At 40.4% G+C, this 19,574-nt stretch overlaps 1 protein-coding gene across 2 annotated transcripts in view; it reads left to right on the top strand.

The window, feature by feature from the left end:
- FAS (Fas cell surface death receptor) overlaps positions 1-7,892 on the top strand; it is a 29,130-nt gene extending 21,238 nt beyond the window's left edge. For both annotated transcript variants that reach the window (XM_087871748.1, XM_087871747.1), the window contains 4 exons: positions 2,109-2,176; positions 3,537-3,561; positions 5,648-5,948; positions 6,178-7,892. In XM_087871748.1, the coding sequence (XP_087727874.1) occupies positions 2,109-2,176; positions 3,537-3,561; positions 5,648-5,943 (389 nt within the window). In that variant the 3' untranslated portion in view covers positions 5,944-5,948; positions 6,178-7,892. The remainder of the gene's footprint in view (positions 1-2,108; positions 2,177-3,536; positions 3,562-5,647; positions 5,949-6,177) is intronic.
- Positions 7,893-19,574: the final 11,682 nt, after the last annotated feature.

The following is a 19,574-nucleotide window of genomic DNA, read 5'->3' as shown; positions in this document are numbered from 1 at the left end:
TTAACTGCCTCCCATTGTTGATCCTCCCATGATCAATCAGGTTCAAGCAAGATGTTTTCAGAATGGTCAAGCATAAATTGGTATGTAGCTGACTTCTTCTCCCAGCCGGGTGACTTTGAAGCAGTGTCTCGGGGAGATACAGAAGTTACTTTCTCTTTCCCACGAGCATTTCCCCTCCCATCCACTCTCGCCAGAGTTCATGGCAGACTGTCACTGTAGCAAAGTACACTAGCATGTGTACTGTGGCAGCTGACACCATCTGTTCTGTCCTCACTACACCTTAGTCTGTGTGCAGCTCGACATGCAACTAAACCCACCTATCCTCCAATAAAGCAGACCTTGTGCGTAGATCTGAATGCTTTATTGAAAGAACAGGATATGGTGAAACTGGGGAAAATAGGGATACACACAATGAGAACCAAATACAAGATAGACAGTATTCGGTTACTGCTGAACATAACAATTAATAAGAAAGCAATCTAAATCTCACCAGCGATGCTCTGTGTGTGGGATGTGGGTTTGTCCTTGGATGACCATGTGCCACAGATTAAGATGGATTCTTCTTTGTGCTTCTGCCCTCTCCAAATGCACTTGTTTTGGGAGTGCGAGCTGATGGGTAATGGGGTTGGGTCAACTTTAAACAATATACTTGATATTTGTCTCTCTGGCCACTAGATGGGGCTAGAGCACAATAACAGTATATAAAGATGGTATGTTTGGGCATATTTATCCCTCCGGCCACTAGATGGGGCTAGAGAGTAGCAACAGTATATAAAGGTTATATGCTGGGGCATGACAACGTCAATATTTGCTTGAAGGTAAAAGTTGGGCCAGATACTTGTTGATCCTCTTCTACCAGTTCTCATGTTTGTATACCATTATTGTCACAAGGCACACCAACCAGATTTTTGTAGCTTGCACATTAAATAAAAGATGGAATTAGACACAGACAACATCCCTAAAAAATGGGAGTCAGCCATAAGCTCCTTGTCAGGCATTGGCAACTTGCAATCCCCGTGCCATACACACCATCTCACTTCAATGTTTGGGTGCCTCTCCCAACAGCTCTTTTGAGCATCCTGCCATTTTAAGGTGGCAAACTGAAGTTGACTCCATCACTGACTATTGGGGGCGAGTCTTTGGACCCCACTGAAAGGGCTCGCAATCTGGGAGTCCTCCTGGATAGGCAGCTGTCCTTGGAGGAACATCTGACGGCTGTTACCAGGGGGACCTTTTATCAGGTTCGCCTGATTCGCCAGTTGCGGCCCTTTCTCGATCGGGATTTCTTGTGCACAGTCACTCACGCCCTCGTCACCTCTCGCCTTGACTACTGCAATACTCTCTACATGGGGCTCCCCTTGAAGAGCACCCGGAGGCTCCAGCTGGTCCAGAATGCAGCAGCGCGGGTAGTGATGGGAACAACATGGCGCTCCCATGTAACACCGCTCCTGCGCGAGCTGCACTGGCTCCCAGTGGTCTTCCGGGTGCGCTTCAAGGTGTTGGTTATCACCTTTAAAGCGCTCCATGGCATAGGGCCTAGCTATCTGCGAAACCGCCTGCTGCTACCGACGACCTCCCAGCGACCTGTGCGCTCCCACAGAGAGGGCCTCCTCAATGTAGGCTGGTGACCCCCAGGGGGAGGGCCTTCTCGGTCGGGGCTCCCACCCTCTGGAATCAGTTGCTCCCGGAGATAAGGAGAATCCATGACCTCAATGCCTTCCGTCGTTCCCTTAAAACCCATCTTTTCCAGCAAGCCAGGTTGCCTTAAGAAGAAATTTTTAAATTCTTTTAATCAGTCTGTGATTTCTTAACTTTTGGGCCAAAATTTTATATATTTTTCAATGTTTTTTAATATTTGTATTCTATGTTTTTTATCTTGGCTGTACACCGCCCTGAGTCCTCAGGGAGAAGGGCGGTATATAAATTGGAAATTAAATTAAATTAAATTAAGTAAATTAAAAGTAAGTTTAAGAACTCCAGTCATCACAAATTCCAGAAATTTTACATGAAATTACTGCATTTCACACTTAGAATAAGCACATTCCTAATATGCCATTTCTGGTTATTTGAAGACTGCCTAGCAAATAATTATTTGTGTTCCTTTGTAGGTCCAGAGCACAGAATTCAAAGGAGGCCAAACATTCCAAATCAAAACGGCCCTAACTATGGATTCATAGTGAGTCTCCTTTTCTGAAGTAATCCAGAGAACTAAGAAGGGTGATAGAGAGTAACCTAAGACATTGAACCAACAAGTACATACTAGCTTCTGTATAGCTCCTAATGATAGTAATGGTATTTTTCCACTCTAATGCTTCCTTGTGTTTCTTATCTTTAAATTGCCCAATGGTTTGGGGAGGGGGCTTTGTCCAGTTGTCCTTTCTGATCCTTGAGGTAAGGATCCCACTTGGTAGAGATGACCATCTGTGTGGGGACATCTACTGGAAGGTCAAAAAATGAAAATTGTGGCCATGACCGTGCTATCGAAGTCTGCCCCATAAATATAATATGGATCCACACAGATACCCCAAAATTGTAATACTCTTTTCTTTGCCACGAAAAGAATGGGTTCTGTCAGACATTGAGGAAATTTAGAATTACATACTGAATCTACTATTATTGTATTTATTTATTTGGGCACTGAATTTGATTTTTTTTAACTTTGCCACTTGTTTCGTTCAATGACGTGACTTTTTAAGACCGTTTTGTATTTTATTTCTCATTTACATATGCATTAGTAACCTCATTTACTAATAAGAGGCATATGCATGCATAAACTAGAATGCCAGAAAACAAAATAGAGTTGTTAACTTCAGACATTTTGTCTCTGCTGGGACAGTTGTGACTTTAAAATATTCCTGAATATAGACCAATACTTTGTTTCAATAAATTGTTCCAGTCTGTAGAGATTCTTGTTGTTTATTTACTTTCTTCACCACAAATTGAAAATTAATTTGATTAAAAAGAGAAGAAGTCATTGGTTGAACATAATGGGTCCAAGCCAATAAACACACATGTAGAAATCCAAAGAAATGGATCGGAATGAAGTATAATTGTTAAATGTTTTCAATTTCCTGTGAATTCAGAGCCACCCCTTATTTGTTAATATTTGATTACATCAGGAGCCAGGCTTAATTGCAAAGAGTAAGATCAAATTGAATCAATATATGCTGCTTTTGCTGAGGAGTTCTTTAGATACGATATGACACTTCACAGTTTGGGAGCAAAATAGTATATTTTGCCTAGTACTAATAAAAAAGGGGCATTTGCTTTACAGAATTTGCACTAAGAATATTGGAAGTCACTTCTTTGTATTCCTTTCTTTTCTGTTTTTCTTTAACCTTCCCCCCTCCCCTTTCTTGTACCTTTTCCCTTTTCTTTGACTTCTTCTTTCTTCTTCTTGACTTTCTATTACTTCGTGTTAGCTTTAATTTTCTGGTTTAAAAGTTTTAATAAAAATTAAATATTGGGAAATAAAAAGGAAGCAAGGCTTGGTGGTGTGGGTTTGGTTCATCTTTTTTTTAATTGTTTCCTTTTAGGAACTTAAGAAAATTAAGTGTCCAGGTGCGTAAAAAACTAAAACACAATCATTGCACTATTTGTTTATATATATTTATATTTATGTATGTGTATATATATATATATATAATGTTTATATGCTTTTATGCTTGGGCTTTATTGGGCTATAATAACAGCTCAGTTATGTCATTCCACCTGTTGCTTTGCATGCACACTGAGAGCTTCTACACCAGAGACAAATCCTTGTGTGTCTAATCACATTTGGGCAAATAAAATATTGTGTTGTGTTGTGTTGCGTTGCGTTGCGTTGCATTGTGTTGCGTTGTATTGCGTTGTGTTGGGTTGGGTTGTGGGGTGTTGCATTGTGCTCCTGTTCTATTCTATTCTATTCTATTCTATTCTATTCTATTCTATTCTATTCTATTCTATTCTATTCTATTCTATTCTATTCTATTCTATTAACATTTGCTCTGTACTGAATGGTCTTTCATTGATACAAAATGTAGTAATTGGGTTATTGGTCCCCCTTGCCTTGACTAGTAAGGTCTAGTTAATGCTTTGCTGGAACCTCATGATTCTATTGATTTTTTCGCAATCCAAGTTGTACTATTCTAGCTTGATAGAGGCAAATAATTCCAAGCATTGAATTGGTTTCCACTTTCTTTCTAAATTCAATTAATCCATGGCTTGTAATGACCTTCTAATGTACTGTAATTTACAATTTGGGACCAGATGATCTCAAGGGAGAAGTCCTTCCTAACCCTAAATGAATTGGCCCGCTTGCTAAATTTGACATTGCAGTTCTTCCCTGGACATGGCTTGTATTCTTAATATTCTGGGCTCTAGAATTTGCTCCAGATAAAGCATTTGCTTCCTCTCAACTATCCCACTGAGCAATGTATGAACCACATGCAGCTTCTAATTTTGCAGCTCAGCTAAGATTACCATAATTTTCTCTTCTTTCACTGACATTGTCTTGCTAAATGCTATTCTCATTTCCAGATCAGATCTAGAAAGAAACCTGCACAGAAAGCCCTATCCAATGTAGCTTTCTTTATGCTTGTAATCTTGCACAATGTTATTCATTAAACATATAGGAATGCTGTATCTAGGCCAGGGGTCTTCAATCTTGGCAACTTTAAACCTGGTGGACTTCAACTCCCAGAATTCCCCAGCCAGCAAAGCTGCTAAGGTTGGAGACCCCTGATCTAGGCCTTTGCTATAAATATTCTATTATTCAGTTGCCTCTAATACTTCGTTACCTGATAAACATTATTTCAAGAGTAGTTCTGTCAGGAACTGCTTTGAATTCTTGTCAGCTCATTCTTCAGCCCTCAGTGACAGTATCTAGCTACTGTTTTTTGTTGGCCATTTAAAAAACTGCCTTTGAAATCTTCTCTGATAATTCTTGCCTTTGCATTAGGTTTTTGCAAAATATTTAAGCTTTTGTTTTATAGCTTTATTAGCCATTTTCTCCATCATTAGCTTTCTTGTTGTTACTGTTGTTCGTATTTTCTCATGGTCTACTTTCAACAGCTATATGTTATAGCTGCGAAAATCGTGGCCTTGACAATATATCCCTTCTTCCATGCCCCAAAAGTGCTTGTTATGTATACAAGTTTTAATATTAATTAATATTAAAGTCTCCACTGTATTTATACTTTATGTACATTCTCTCTATCTCTCTCTCCATGCGTGCATGTGTGTACTACATGTTAATAAAAAAGAAAAATAGAATAATAGACCAAATTTAACAAGGATTAAAATGCCACAAGTTGCAAAAGGAGAAAATTAAAAAAAAACTGAATATGTTTCTAACTTCTCCTTTTTCTATGTCTGCTGATTTGCAATATTTGTAAGCATTTAGAACCCCCTCAGAAGCTAAACTGTAAGAGATTATATTGGCTATGCTGCATGATACATTCTATGTTTGGGAACCATGTTTGTTTAAATTTAATTAAATATATAGCCATATATATCTTGGTTGTTAGGGTGATGTCTTTTCACTTTGTTAAGTCTATGGATCACACTTAAAATTGACTGAAGACTATGTTCTTTACCCATCATTGCGTCATTTATACATCATTGATTCTTATAATTGCATGCAGTTTTTTCTTATTTTCCTTCGCAGATATTAACTTGAAGCCTTACATTCCTGAAATTGTACGTGATATGGAAGTGAACCAAGTCAGAAAGCTGGTTCGGAAATTGGGTATTTCTTCGGCTGAAATAGATGAAATCGCCCATGACAATTTTCATGATTCTTCTGAACAAAAAATAAAATTACTGGAGCGTTGGCACGAAACCCATGGGATAAAAGGTTCTTGTCAGACTTTAATCAACAGTCTGGGAGAACTTAAATTTTATGATGCAGTTGATAGAATTAATCAAATAATCAAGAGAAAATGCTGCCAGCTAGAAGATTAAAAGAGGTAATCTTTAAAATGCTCATCAAAGTGTGTCTTTTCAGATAAAAATCACAGTTGTGTTAGTTTTTAAAATTTATTAAAATTTATATGACATCCGTTTCATAATCAAGCAACTCTGCTATTCTTATGTAGTAGAACTGATTCAACAGATGATTCTCTTGGGAACGGATCTCACATTCCCATTTTTTTCAGCCCTCTATCTGAAAAGAACAACTTTTGTTTTGTTTTCCAGATGTCACTATGTGATCAGATTGGACTGTCTATGTTGACATGGCATATTTCGGCATGCATAACATCAGTAACAGGACTAGTTGATACAGCAATGTTCCTGATAAACGTCCTTCAAAAATTACACTATGCTACTTCATGAGTTCTTTGTCAATTGCAGTATCACTACTTTACAAGAACGCAAGACATTATACAATTTGTGAAGGACTCCTTTCAAGTAAAGTAGGACATGTGGTGTATAAGCAAACAAAACAATCACTACAAAATTTTTGCTGGTGGCACATTGATCATGTTTCAGCAAGTGGCAGCATCTGATTTCAGTACCACATCCGGACTCAGAATCGATGTACAAAGATAGAAGAACTCAATAATGGGCCTCCAACCTTGGCAACTTTAAGCTTGGTGGACTTCAACTCCCAGAATTCTTCAGCCAGCTTTGAAGTCTGGTTTAAAGATGCCAAAGTTGGAGACCCTGATGTAACCATGGTTCTCAATCTTTTCTTCACCACGGAGCCCTTTTAAATATCTTTTGTGGCCATGGACCATGGCCACAGAACCCCAAAACTTAATCAAGATTTAAATCAGGACATTTCCTCAAGGCTTCGCAGATCCCCTGTGATGACGTCACAAGAGGTCCACAGACTACAACTTAAGAAACACTGATGTAGACTAAACTAGGAAGTTCAAGAAATCCAGCAAAAGGGCAATTGTAACCTGGTTTTGTACTGTTGCTAAACATGGTTATGTTCATGAAGTCAACAACAGTTGAGCTCAACTTGAAAAAGCTCTGCTTCCTCCTTATAGAATGCTTTCTCTGCAGATGGTACCTGTTGTGACCTAGGCTCACTTAATTTAATTAATTTAATTTAATATTTAAATTTATATACTGCCCTTCTCCCAAAGGACTCAGGGCGGTGAACAGCCAGAAGTAAAAAACATCAAATACAAAATTTAAAAACAATTTAAAAATAATTAAACAATTTGTTAAAATCCCCCATTAAAAATCCAAATTAAAATACACAATTGGAGAGATTAGGCCAGCCCAACTTGATGAAATAAAAAGGTCATTACTTCAGAAAAAGTCCTTCGGGCTTATCACAAATCTTTATCTTCTTTGGCAACCTGCCAAAGGCCTTTCTTGGCGAAGTCCCACGAAGTTCAGAAACAAGAGACACCGATTGGAAACAGATTTAGCTAACATTTTACTTTTTATATGTTTAATAGAGTTTTGTTTTTAAAATAAAAAAAGAGAGAAAGAAACAGATTTAGCAATGTTGCTTTCCTACAAAGAGCCCAAGAGCCATTGCTGCTTTTTTAAGCCTTATGGGAGGGGCCAGTCATGTCTTGGCCTTACTCCTGAGTTGTCCCTTTTGCTTTAGCTACTCTTGCCTTCTGGCAGCTCTGCACATGCGTGCGCTAGGAACAGACTCCTCCTGTTCCTCTGCCTGTCTGCTGTCAGACACTGGAGGCTCCGGAGTCCACGCATCACTCCCAGATGACCCTGGCCCCATCTCTGCCTCCGATGCAGAGCCCTCGTCTGGGCCTTTCCCAGACTCCAGGACTGACCCATGGTCCTCCCCAGCCTCCTCACTGTCCGACTCCGCTGCCAGCTCTGCAGGCTGCTGGTGGACCACAACAGTACCATTTGTGAAATTATCCATCTACTTCATGCATTTTAAATATCTCATTTTAAAAATAAAACTATTTTTATTGAAGAAATTGTTGTCTTTACTTCCAGTTCCTGCTGTTGAAATGTTTACTTTTGTATAGTTTTGTTTGGTGCCATGGTAGGCTCTGCACAGAGAGAATTCTATAACTGTGTGAAATATTAAGAAAAATGAATGAATGTAGAGCTGTGGTGGCACAGTGGTTAAAAGGCAGTATTGCAGGCTAATTCTGCCAACTGTCAGAAGTTCAATTCTCACCAGCTCAAGGTTGACTCAGCCATGCAAAGAGTCTAAACTCACAAGCCTTTTCACTCCTCTCTCCACTGTAGCTGGAGAATTGACCATACTTTAGCATACATTTATCTGTGGAAACTAAATTTTGGTGTATATATTATTGCTGTTTATATTTAAATATTTCTCACAGGTTGCCAGTGCATCAGAGTAGTCCAGATAAGAAACCAAAACTATGAGTTCTAATGCAACTTTATTGTAAGGTTAGAAGAACAGAACATTGCAAGTCTGGGTTTAAGTGTTTTAATAGTTGATCAAAATATAAAATGCAGAAATACAAAGAAAAATGAAAATAATGGGTAAATGGGAGGAAATGGGGAAAGAGGAAGCAGTTTAGGATATAGGAGAAAAGAAAAAGGGAAAGCTTCGACTTCCAACTCCCTTTGTGCAGTAGAATAAGGTAATAACATAAGTTTATATTATGTGGTGTAGTCAGTGGTGGAATTCAAATTTCTTTAGTATTGGTTCTGTGGGCGTGGGTTGGTGGGCATGGCTTGGGATATTGCAAAATCTCCATTCCCACCCCACTCGGGGTCCAGCCAGAGGTGGTATTTGCTGGTTCTCCTAACTACTCAAAATTTCCACTACCAGTTCTTCAGAACCTGTCAGTACCTGCTGAATTGCACCTCTGGGTGTAGTTTAGAATGCAGTATTATAGGCTAATTCTGCCAACTGCCAATAGTTTGATTCTCACTGGCTCAAGAATGACTCAGCCTTCCATCCTTCTGAGGTCAATAAAATTAGGACCCAGATTGTTGGGAGCAATATGCTGTCTCTGTAAAACCGCTTAGAGAGGAATGTAAAGAACTGTGAAGTGGTATATAAGTCTAAGTGCTATTGCTGTTGCTATCAGAATGTCTTGAAATGTATACCTCAGCAGATGGGATCACATTATGGTTGGGCTGACACAACATGCTTAATCTGGTTTCACAAGTAACCTGTTTTCTAGGTTGCACAACATATTGAAGAATAAACTAGCCTGGGGCTTGCACCCCACGTGAAACTGCAAAAAAAAGAAGAAAAGAAAAGAAAAATCTAGCACACATAAAAACTAACCAGGTTTAGCATGTTGAACAAATATAGCCATTACGTTAGTTAATGACTTGGTTAAACATGTTGAGCAAACACATACTAAGCAGATGTTGTATTTGACCTATGTATAAAATCTTCACAGCTATATAAATGCTCAGAAAGGCATTCTGAGAAATAAAAAGAGTTAAAGTCCTTCCCATAGCAGCTACTGAAATTGAAATATAGACTTGCAGCTTAATTCTGCCAATCGCCAGCAGTTCGATTCTCACTGGCTCAAGGATGACTCAGCCTTCCATCCTTCCGAGGTCAGTAAAATGAGGACCCAGATTGTTGGGGGCAATATGCTGATTCTGTAAAACCAGTTAGAGAGGGCTGTAAAGAACTTTGAAGCGGTATATAAGTCTAAGTGCTATTGCTATTGCTATATACTAGCCATTTCTGTAACAACAAACCTATCTAGTCAGCAAAACCCAAAATCAAAGTTTCTTTTTTTTCCCAGCTCAAGCACAAAGTCCAAAAATGGTTTCCAAGTGGAAACAAACTTAATTGTATTCTTTTCTTTAATCAAAAGAGTCAACAGAATCGTGCAAGTCTGGAAGCACATCTCTGTCCCCTTATCTTTCCAGGCAACTAGAGAGAATCCCTTCTAAGATGCTTCTATTACTTCTGTGGGCTGAGATCAGGGTGGATTCTACTTAACTTTATCACTGGTTCACAATAGGATCACATGCACACCTTACTTCTGCGCATGCACAGATTGCTGATGATGACATCCGGGACGGTGGGTGGGGTCTCCCACCGGTTTTACTACCAGTTCTTGCGAACCAGTCCGAACCGGGGGCAATCCACCACTGGCTGAGATGTCTCTTATCTGATTATTGCCCTGGCTGCAGCTTTTCCTCATCTTGTTTCTCAAGGATATTCCCACAGGAAATTGTAAGGGTTCCTTCTCCTTTCTTGATGGTTGTGATAATGTATTATAAATGGGCACTGATTAAGCCTCTTGTAAAACAGAGTTCTAGCACACTTGATTTTTCTTATGTCTTAGGTTAATATTTCTCTAGACAACCACAAAATAGAAATACCCTTTTTTACTCTGCATTGCATGTATTTCCCTTGTGTAGTGAACTACAGCTCTGTGGGTTGTGATAGACTCATGGCCTGACCTCAAACAGATTCAGAGCTGTGTGTTGTAATTTCTACATGGAATTTCCCTAACAAGTAACTGCTCTTAAAATGTTTTGTTAAAAAAAAAAGAGCTTTGATGTATGAGTCATGCCATCTGATCTCACACGGCACCTGATTTCAGGTGGAAGAAATAAGTTTCCTATACTTTGAAAACATTCACAAAGGGGAAAGTGTGAGAATCACATAGAAATTGTTGTCTACCAATGATTCCTTATAAAACTGGAGTGAAGCTTCCAATGTGGTGCTACAAAGCTGTCTTCAATCTCAAAATCTTTTTTTTTCTATTGTCTGGGGTGGCGAATTACCGTATTTTTTGGAGTATAAAATGCACTCCCCCCCCCCGTAAAATAGGCTGAAAATTTGGGTGCGTCTTATACTCTGAATGTAGCTTTTTCAAAGCTTTTTTTCAGCCCTAACGAGGCACTAGCGAGTGAAGCATTCTTCTGGGCTGCTCCCTCTGAAGCTCAGCTGTGCTTTAGAAGCTTTTTTTTCAGCCCTAGTGAGGCGTTAGCGAGTGAAGCGATCTTTCGTGCTTTGCCTGCTTTTCTCATTGCTGCTCCCTCTCAGCTGTGCTTTAGAAGCTGTTTTTCATCCCTAATGAGGCGCTAGTGAGTGAAGCAATCTTCCGCGCTTGTTTTTTTCATTGCTTCTCTCTCCAAAGATCAGCTGTGCTTTAGAAGCAATTTTTTATCCCCAAGCGCAAGCATGCTCAAAACCAGTGAACTAATGTGCTGAAGCTGACCAGACTAAGGACACTACCCAGATGAATACCTGGTAGGCAGATTTCCCCCCCCCCTATTTTCCTCCCCCAAAACTAAGCTGCATCTTATACTCCGGTATACTCCAAAAAATACGATATGGCCCCTTTATGGTTTGTTGACTTCAGCTCCCAGAATTCCATGCTGGCTCAGGAATTCTGGGTGTTGAAGTCCACAAGTCATAAAGGGGCCATAATTTCCCACCTCTGACCTAGACAAAGAGGTGGAGGAAATGTTTATCAATCTTCAAGTAGCAAAAAACTAGCTGGGAGCCTTAAAAGTCAGAGAGAAAAAAATTCTAAGCAATCTTGATATGTTACAAAATAGCCTGAAAAAATAACAGAATGAAATATTGCTGAGACAAATGCAAAGTTATTCGTTAAGAAATAGAATTCAAATGTGCTGGTATAAAGTGGGAGATATCTGACTTGGGGATGGTACTTGTGAAAAACATCTTAGAATATATACTAAGCTGCAGACTGATGTGGCTAGGAGGAAAAATGCAATTTTGGACCAAATTGTCAATAATGTAGTTTCCAAATCTCAGGAAATAATTGCTTCACTTTATTCTGTGTCAGTCAAGGTCTACTTTGTGTCTTGTATTCATTTTTTCCATGCTTTAAGAAGATTTCAGAGAAAAATGAAACAACTTTAGAGAAAGACCATAAGAAGGAATGATCAGGAAAACGAAGTCCTCTCGTGAATTTCTGAGTTCTGCTCTGTTGGTTGTAATAAAACTCGCTTGGCTGTGAAGTCAGATGGGAAGACTTGAGAATTGTTAAGCCTTGAAAAATAAAAAATGAAGGAGCAGAGTTCGAATACCTAAAAAGAAATTACCCAGAACAAGGTTGAGCTCTTTCATTCCGTAGTGCAGATAATTTAAATTATAGGAAGGGAGTTTCCAAATGAATTTTGTTTTAAAAAAATTCTCAACCAATTATTCAGCGTTGTGGATGCATAGTTCAACAGCATTAGACAAAGAAAGTAATAATAAGTGCCAAAACATTACAGTGATCAGTCCTTATTTTCACAAGGAAACATTTTTTTAGAATAAAACAAAACATGCTCTGACACTTCCTGTTCTAGGTAAGAAACGGAAGTCTTCAACGGAGAAAATGATTCACTAAGACAAAAATAAACCCGGAACTATGTTGCAACACACCAGCAATTCAGCATTCCTTTAGGAGAGCAAAGGTGTTCATGATGAAAACACAAAAATGAAAGAGTATTGAGAATTCCCCCAACCACGCCTCACACACAGTCGAACTCAGATTCCACCCAGAGAGTTACAGATGCTGACAAAAGAAAACATGTCCATGAAGATTCTCAGTGATCCATGAAGAATTCCCTGGAAGTTGAGTCACGTCAACTGGACTACTTTCCTTTTCGGTTTGAAACGTTTCGCTGCTTATCCGAGCAGCTTCTTCGGCCTGAGCAAGTTGGTGAGGGGGACACCATACGTATCCTCCAGAATGGTTTCATTCCTCACCTCCTAAATCTTTTCTCCTAAGTGGGTTGTCATGTCTGTAGCCTCCCTGGTGAACCTGTGAACTGATCTTGATCTCCCTGGGGACTGATGCAAGAAGCAGCAGAAAAAATGGGGGAGAGGTTGTGTTTGAAGCCTTCACTTCTGTCGAGGAAACGGTTTTCCACTTTGGCGTAAATGGATGCCTTCACTACTCTCTCAAACCATCTATCTTCCTTGTCCCAAATGTGAACATTATTGTCCTTTTTCTTTTAAATGAAGGTATACTGCTGGTCCTGGTCCTGTGGTGTTATTTCTCGTGTGCTGGGCCATCATCTCATGTAAAGGTGGCTGGGTTTCCTCCTCCTTGTACTAAGGAGGAGGAAACCCTCCTTAGTACAAGGCGTTAAGGAAATGACAGCCACATTCAACCTGGATGAGGGTCAGAAGGGAAAAACCGGTGTGGGGTCTGTGGTTCCAATGGCTAATTAAGTTAGTAGGTCTGTGTGATTTAGGTTGGAACAATGCGACTGGGAGACAAGAATTGACCTGTCCCAAATTACTTTTTCCCAGTTATATGATTCTCCAGCTCCAATGGCCACTCTTTACCCCCATAGCTGGACATAAAGTAAGGAACTGAGTGAGGTTTTTTTTCTGGTAGGGGTTGGTTGGGAATAGGACATTTCAGATGAGAAACGTTTGGTGGGAAAAGGAAGTGGTAAATCACAATTATACTTACTTTTTCCAGAAAACTTCCTTCCTTCCTTCCTTCCTTCCTTCCTTCCTTCCTTCCTTCCTTCCTTCCTTCCTTCCTTCCTTCCTTCCTGTCTGTTGTGGCCCGTCAGCGGCCTGTGCAGCTAGTAGCTGATTCCGACAGCGAGGAGGCTGTTGTGGTGCTGCGCCAGCAGCCTGTGCAGCTGGCACTCGAGTCGGACAATGAGGAGGCTAGAGAAGATGTGGTGCCAGAGGCGGGGATTCAGCCAGGGCCTTCAGAACCTCTAGAAGCTTCCATGGGTGAAGAGGAAGAAGAGGAGAAACCTCTTCTCAATGCAAGGGCGTGCAGAGCTGTGAAAAGGCAGGAGTGGTTCCTCAGGAGAAGGTCTCCTCGAGAGTAAGGCTTGGAGCTAATTGGCCACTCCCTTAGCCTATTTAAGGATGGACAACGACTGAAGCAATTTGCAGAGAACAACTTAGTTCACTCTCCTTCGTGTCTTGATCTTAGTTCTTTTATTAGTTACCTGCAAATTGCTTCTGGCTTTCTGACAATCCTAGTAAGATTACGATTATTTATTCTTTGGAGTCTTGTAGGCTGTTAAGAAAGTTAATTAACAGCCTTTGTTTGAAAAAGACTGATCTAATTTAGTAAACTAAGGTTTGTACAGACTTTGTGTGTGCTGCGTTCTTTGGGGTCCGTAGCTGGGGCAGAACACTTCCTTCCATCCATCCATCCATCCATCCTTCCATTTTCTTATTTGTTTTTTTATTATGAACAACATGTGTTTGTGTCTATGTTTTTGGAATTCACCTAAAGGCAAAGAAGGGGAAGTAACTGATTTACTTTGTCTTTTTAACTCTGCCTTTTAATTTTGTATTTTTTATGGATTTTATTGTTTTTTAACTGAAAACTGCCCACTTCAATAGTGAGATGGGCCCTGTATAAATGTGAAAGATGATGATAAATAGATGGTAGATAGATAGATGATAGAAGGCAGGCAGGCAGATAGATGTAGGTAGGTGAGTGGGTGGGGAGAGGGGGGGTCTTTGAGGGCAGCAATACTGTGAAAGTGTTTAAAGAAATGAATGCTGGCACCAGCCACTGTTGATAGAGCTCTTAACACTTACAGAGAGGAATTCCCAGAATTCTGAAAATCAATTGGAAATTCTGAGACTTAAATTTGGAGGATCCCTGACTGGAGAAGGCTGGTATTAAATCTCATCAGCCACTTGGGTGTCATTCACAGAGTCCTGAGAAATAGGTTTCAAATTCCAATGCATAATAAATGTTGGGACTCTTAGGATTAGATCATTTGCATAAAATACTATACAATGGGCACTGAAGTCCAAATCTTCGGTTCCAAATCATTTTTGCTGTCATTTCAACTGACCAGCGCATCACATTGGTGTAGCTGACCCTCTGCTTTCTCTATCGAAACTGCACGCGTGCGAGACCTCTCTTCTAAAAGATGCCATTACAAGCTGGTGATGACAGCATTAAAACTTTCCTGGCTGCAATTATGACAATACCGTTCCCACGCACATACATAATGTGCCAAGTGAGATTCTTTATTTATTTATTTATTTATTTTAATCTGGGTAGGTAGAAAAGATGACAGGAATTTTGCAGAGCAAGTGGCTACAGGAATGTTGGCATTTCTATCTGAAAAATGGTTTGCGTATACCTTCCAGATTTCTGTTTTCGTATTTCCCATAATATGAAGTAGATTTTGCTTCAGTTGCAGAAAGCCTATTTCAGACAATTTCAGCTAGACATCAACTCTCTCAAAAGTTAAAACAGGAGTTGTGCTCAATGTTCAGAAGAGGTCTACAGGTTAGGAAAAACTGCTGTAGATACTCCTTGAACAAAACCAGAATGGAGATCAAACATCCTGAAATAAGATCCTTGTCCCTATTCTATTGAGTGCCCAAGAGACATCCTTGCATTATATAAAGAGCAGTGATGAAATCCAAATTTTGTTTACTACCGGTTCTGTGGGCATGGCTTGGTGGGCATGGTGTGGCTTGGTGGGTGTGACAGGGGAAGGATATTGCAAAATCTCCATTCCCTCCCCACTTCAGGGGAAGGATACTGCAAAATCTCCATTCCCACCCCACTCCAGGGGAAGGATACTGCAAAATCTCCATTCCTTCCCCACTCCAGGGGAAGGATACTGCAAAATCCCCATTCCCTCCCCACTCCTGGGGAAAGGATATTACAAAATCTCCATTTCCACCCCACTCTGGGGCCAGCCAGAGGTCGTATTTGCCGGTTCTCCGAACTGCTCAAAATTTCCGCTACCGGTTCTCCAGAACCTGTCAGAACCTGCTGGATATCACCCCTGATAAAGAGGTTTCGAAGTATGGGTTATTATTCATTTAAAAAAAACATCATTGATCTGGAAGCTCCTATTTCAAGTTTCAATCTCTCACAATTAGAAACTTCAGTTTGAAAACTCTGTAATTTGGAATTAAACCCTCATGTTGTTCAAAATCTGGAACACTTTTTTAAAAAAAAGATTTATCATTAAATTGTTTATCTTTTTATACCACCTTAGGGGAACGTACTCGTATGAAGTTTTATGAAACAGATCCATTTATATTTATTGCTTAGGCATCCCTAAGCATCCCTAATTTCAGGAGGCAACTGGACTTTCTTGTTTTTTCTTTTGAAAATGTTTCACTTCTCATCCAAGAAGCTTCTTCAACTCTGACAGTCTAGTGGGGAATGGAATCCTGAAAAAGCACCTTTAGGACAACCATGACCTGGATAACTGAGAATCTCTACAAACTATTGCTTAGGCATTTTCCACAATTAAATGAAGATGACTGTTGCTATGTGTACTCACACTTAGCCATCCCTGAGACAATATAAAGCTTCGATATTTTTATTTCAGTACAAGAGTGGTTGGATGATCATGCCCACATTGACGTAGACTAAAAGATCCACCAAAATCAAGTATTAAATGGATTCTCAATAACCTATGCCCTGTTGGGTTACTGTTTCAGAGACATTTCCTTACCTCAACAGAGAAACAGTATGAACACAAGTAATTTAAAAAGCAGTGGAAGTTGGAACAGAAGTAATTTCTGACTTCCTACCAGCTTCCTCACTGAGTTTCCTTATTGAAAGATGGCAGGAAATATCTGAAATCTATCTTTCTTTCTTTCTTTCTTTCTTTCTTTCTTTCTTTCTTTCTTTCTTTCTTTCTTTCTTTCTTTCATCGGTCCTTTCATTTCTTCCAGCTTTTGCATTTACTTTGCTTGTGGGAAGCATTCTGTAAGTTAACCCATTTGAGGTAAGGTAAAGGTAAAGGTTTCCCTCGCACATATGTGCTAGTCGTTCCTGACTCTAGGGGGCGGTGCTCATCTCCGTTTCAAAGCCGAAGAGCCAGTGCTGTCCGAAGACGTCTCCGTGATCATGTGGCCAGCATGACTAAACACCAAAGGCGCACGGAACACTGTTACCTTCCCACCAAAAGTGGTCCCTATTTTTCTATTTGCATTTTTTACCTGCTTTCGAACTGCTAGGTTGACAGAAGCTGGAATAAGTAACGGGAGCTCACCCCATTACGCGGCACTAGTGATTCGAACCGCTGAACTGCCGACCGTTCGATCGACAAGCTTGATGTCTTAGCCACTGAGCCACTGCATCCCTTATCCATTTTAGGTACCTTAGTTCAAAAATTGTTGCCCTGTGATGCACAGTTTCAGCCAGTTAAAGGTTATGACAAGGAGAGTTCTAGTACTATATAGGTAAGATTGATGCTACTGAGTCTTTTTTTCCCTCATTCACAGAAATATCCACTAGATGGCAGGCAATCTACTAGATTTGCAGTAATCAGACTGCAAATGAGGACATCTGTGTCAGAGCTGCCAACTCAAATACTTGGTATAAACTCCTTAATAGTCGGGAACATTACGAGCTCTTCTTGTGCAATTAATAATGATGTAAGGCCTACCACCTGATTGAGAGGCAAATTTCCCTGCCTGTAGCTAAGAAGATGGCTACATTTCCACATGACTTCAAATTTAATCAACATTTTGAAAGAAGCAACCAATCCTGCTTGAGAAGGGTGGCAGCGTGGAAGTTTCTGGTGCTAATAGCCAGAATGGAAGGGTGCGACACAGGGAGATGGACTAGAAGCCCTCCAAGCTCTATTCTGATTCCATAAAATAAGTGATACGAAAGGCCTTATGAAAGGCCAATTTCCCATAATTTGAAGGCTATAGGTGGTGTATCTGGCATCTTTACCATTTTGCCCTGAAATGTAATTTTTAAAATATTAGAGAAATTATTTAAAATGATGGAATCTGTGGAGACTGACTGTATTAAGTCAATTTACGTAAGTTTGGAGAATTGTTGCTGGCACGCGACTCAAAAACTATGGCTGCCTCAGACAGACGGCTGCAATTTTAACTAATTGAGTGGCTTGATCGGATCAAAATATTTTTATTCATCAACATATTTCCCCAAATAAGTGAACAGCGCATTTAAAAGAAAGGTATTTTAATCAAAGGAACAATGAGAGCTGTGTTGTTTTGATATGGATTTCCTGCCTTGGCTGCGATACAGGAAGGACTGTCTGAGGTAATAAGAAAGATTTTTCAAATGCTTACTTATAAATGTCCTGGCTACCATGCACCCTTCTGCCACAGGGAGGCAAGGAGATAATGGAAGACTAAACGAAACTTTGGGATGGTCAGTTAGAAGCCTGACTAGGTGGCTCAAGTGGCTAAGACACTGAGTTTGTCAATCAGAAAGGTCGGCAGTTCAGCGGTTCGAATCCCTAGTACAGGTCTCCTGCGTGAGCAAGGGGTTGGGTTAGATGACCTCTAAGGTCCCTTCCAATGCTGTTACTGTTACTGATTCTACTTGAAGGAGATGGTCTTTCAAGCCAGATCAAAACCAGCATGTTAAAATGTGCTCGGAAGCCCGCTAGAAAAACAGTGCAATATTGTTAAGGTGTTAAATTGCACAATTTGAACATATCTATCTTTTCCTTCTTCCCTTGTCCTCCCCATTACAGGAGACCGAGAAATGTCCAGCTAATATGGGGGGGAGGAGGCTCTTTCACACTCCAAATTAGTGACAGCAAGTAAGTCGAGCTATGCCATGATGTGTTCTCATCTCTTATTATCAGCATTGGTTTGGGAGTCATTGTAAAGAGTCGGACATGACTTAACGACTGAACTAAAAACAACAACAATAGTTTGCTATGAAAATAAAGTTAAATGAGGAGGAGGAGGAGGAGAATTTTAGAAAGAGGATTGTGGTCTCTTAATTTCCTTATTATTTTTAAAAATCCCATTACAGTAGGGCAAGAGGCCAGCTGACCAGACTCAGTATGCCCATGTCATCTGCATCCCTGCAATGCATTTGCAGTTATTATTCATGACAGTTTGGTATATCGCCCCCCAAACTATTGTTGTTGTTTTGTTGTTCAGTCGCTAAGTCATGTCCGACTCTTCACAACCCCATGGGCCATAGCACGCCAGCCCCTCTGTTCCTCCACTGCCTCCCACAGTTTGCTGAAATTCATCTTCACTGTGTTGATGACACTATCAAATCGTCTCATCCTCTGCCATCAAGCTTTTCCAAAACCAGCCCAACTCAGCCCCCCATAAAACCAGGGGTGGGATTCTACCAGTTCAGACCAGTTCAGGCGAACTGGTAGTTCCGGCGATCAGCTGGGAGTGAATCAGTTCGCTCCAACAATCAGGCCGGCCTGCCTGCCCGCCCCTGCGCTTTATTTATCTTTATCTTCTCAGCTGATTGGTATGGCAGAGCAGATTGCCACTGTTGTAACCCAGGCCTAAGTAGGTAGTATTAGACGCAAACAGTTCCAAAACAAACAGACTTTATTAGAACAGTTGAGAATTAACTCATTCTCAGCGTAGTCCAAACTAAATTAAAACAAATTCTTCTTAACACAAATTCTTAAGTCTAATCACCAACCTTGGTATAATTAGGCAAGCTGCCAAAGGCTTCTCTTGGCAAAAGTTCAGAAGCAGAAGACACCGACATGAGGTAAATGCAGCAAGACAAGAACAAGTCTACCAACGTTGTTTACCGACAAAGAGGCCAAGAGCCGTTGCTGGTCTTTTAAGCCTTATGGGAGGGGCCAATCATCTCTTAGCCCTACTCTCGAGTTGTCCTCTTTGCTGTAGCTGCTCTTGCCTTCTGGCAGCTCTTCTCATATGTGCACTAGGAACAGGCTCCTCCTGTTCCTCTGCCTCTCTACTGTCAGCCTCTGGAGGCTCCGGAGTCCGCACCTCACTCCCC

Source organism: Pantherophis guttatus, chromosome 6, assembly GCF_059756535.1.
Source record: "Pantherophis guttatus breed Tessera chromosome 6, ASM5975653v1, whole genome shotgun sequence".
NCBI classification, from domain to species: Eukaryota; Metazoa; Chordata; class Lepidosauria; order Squamata; family Colubridae; genus Pantherophis; species Pantherophis guttatus.
The sequence above is the reverse complement of the archived record's forward strand: the minus strand, read 5'-3'. Positions and strand labels throughout refer to the sequence as shown.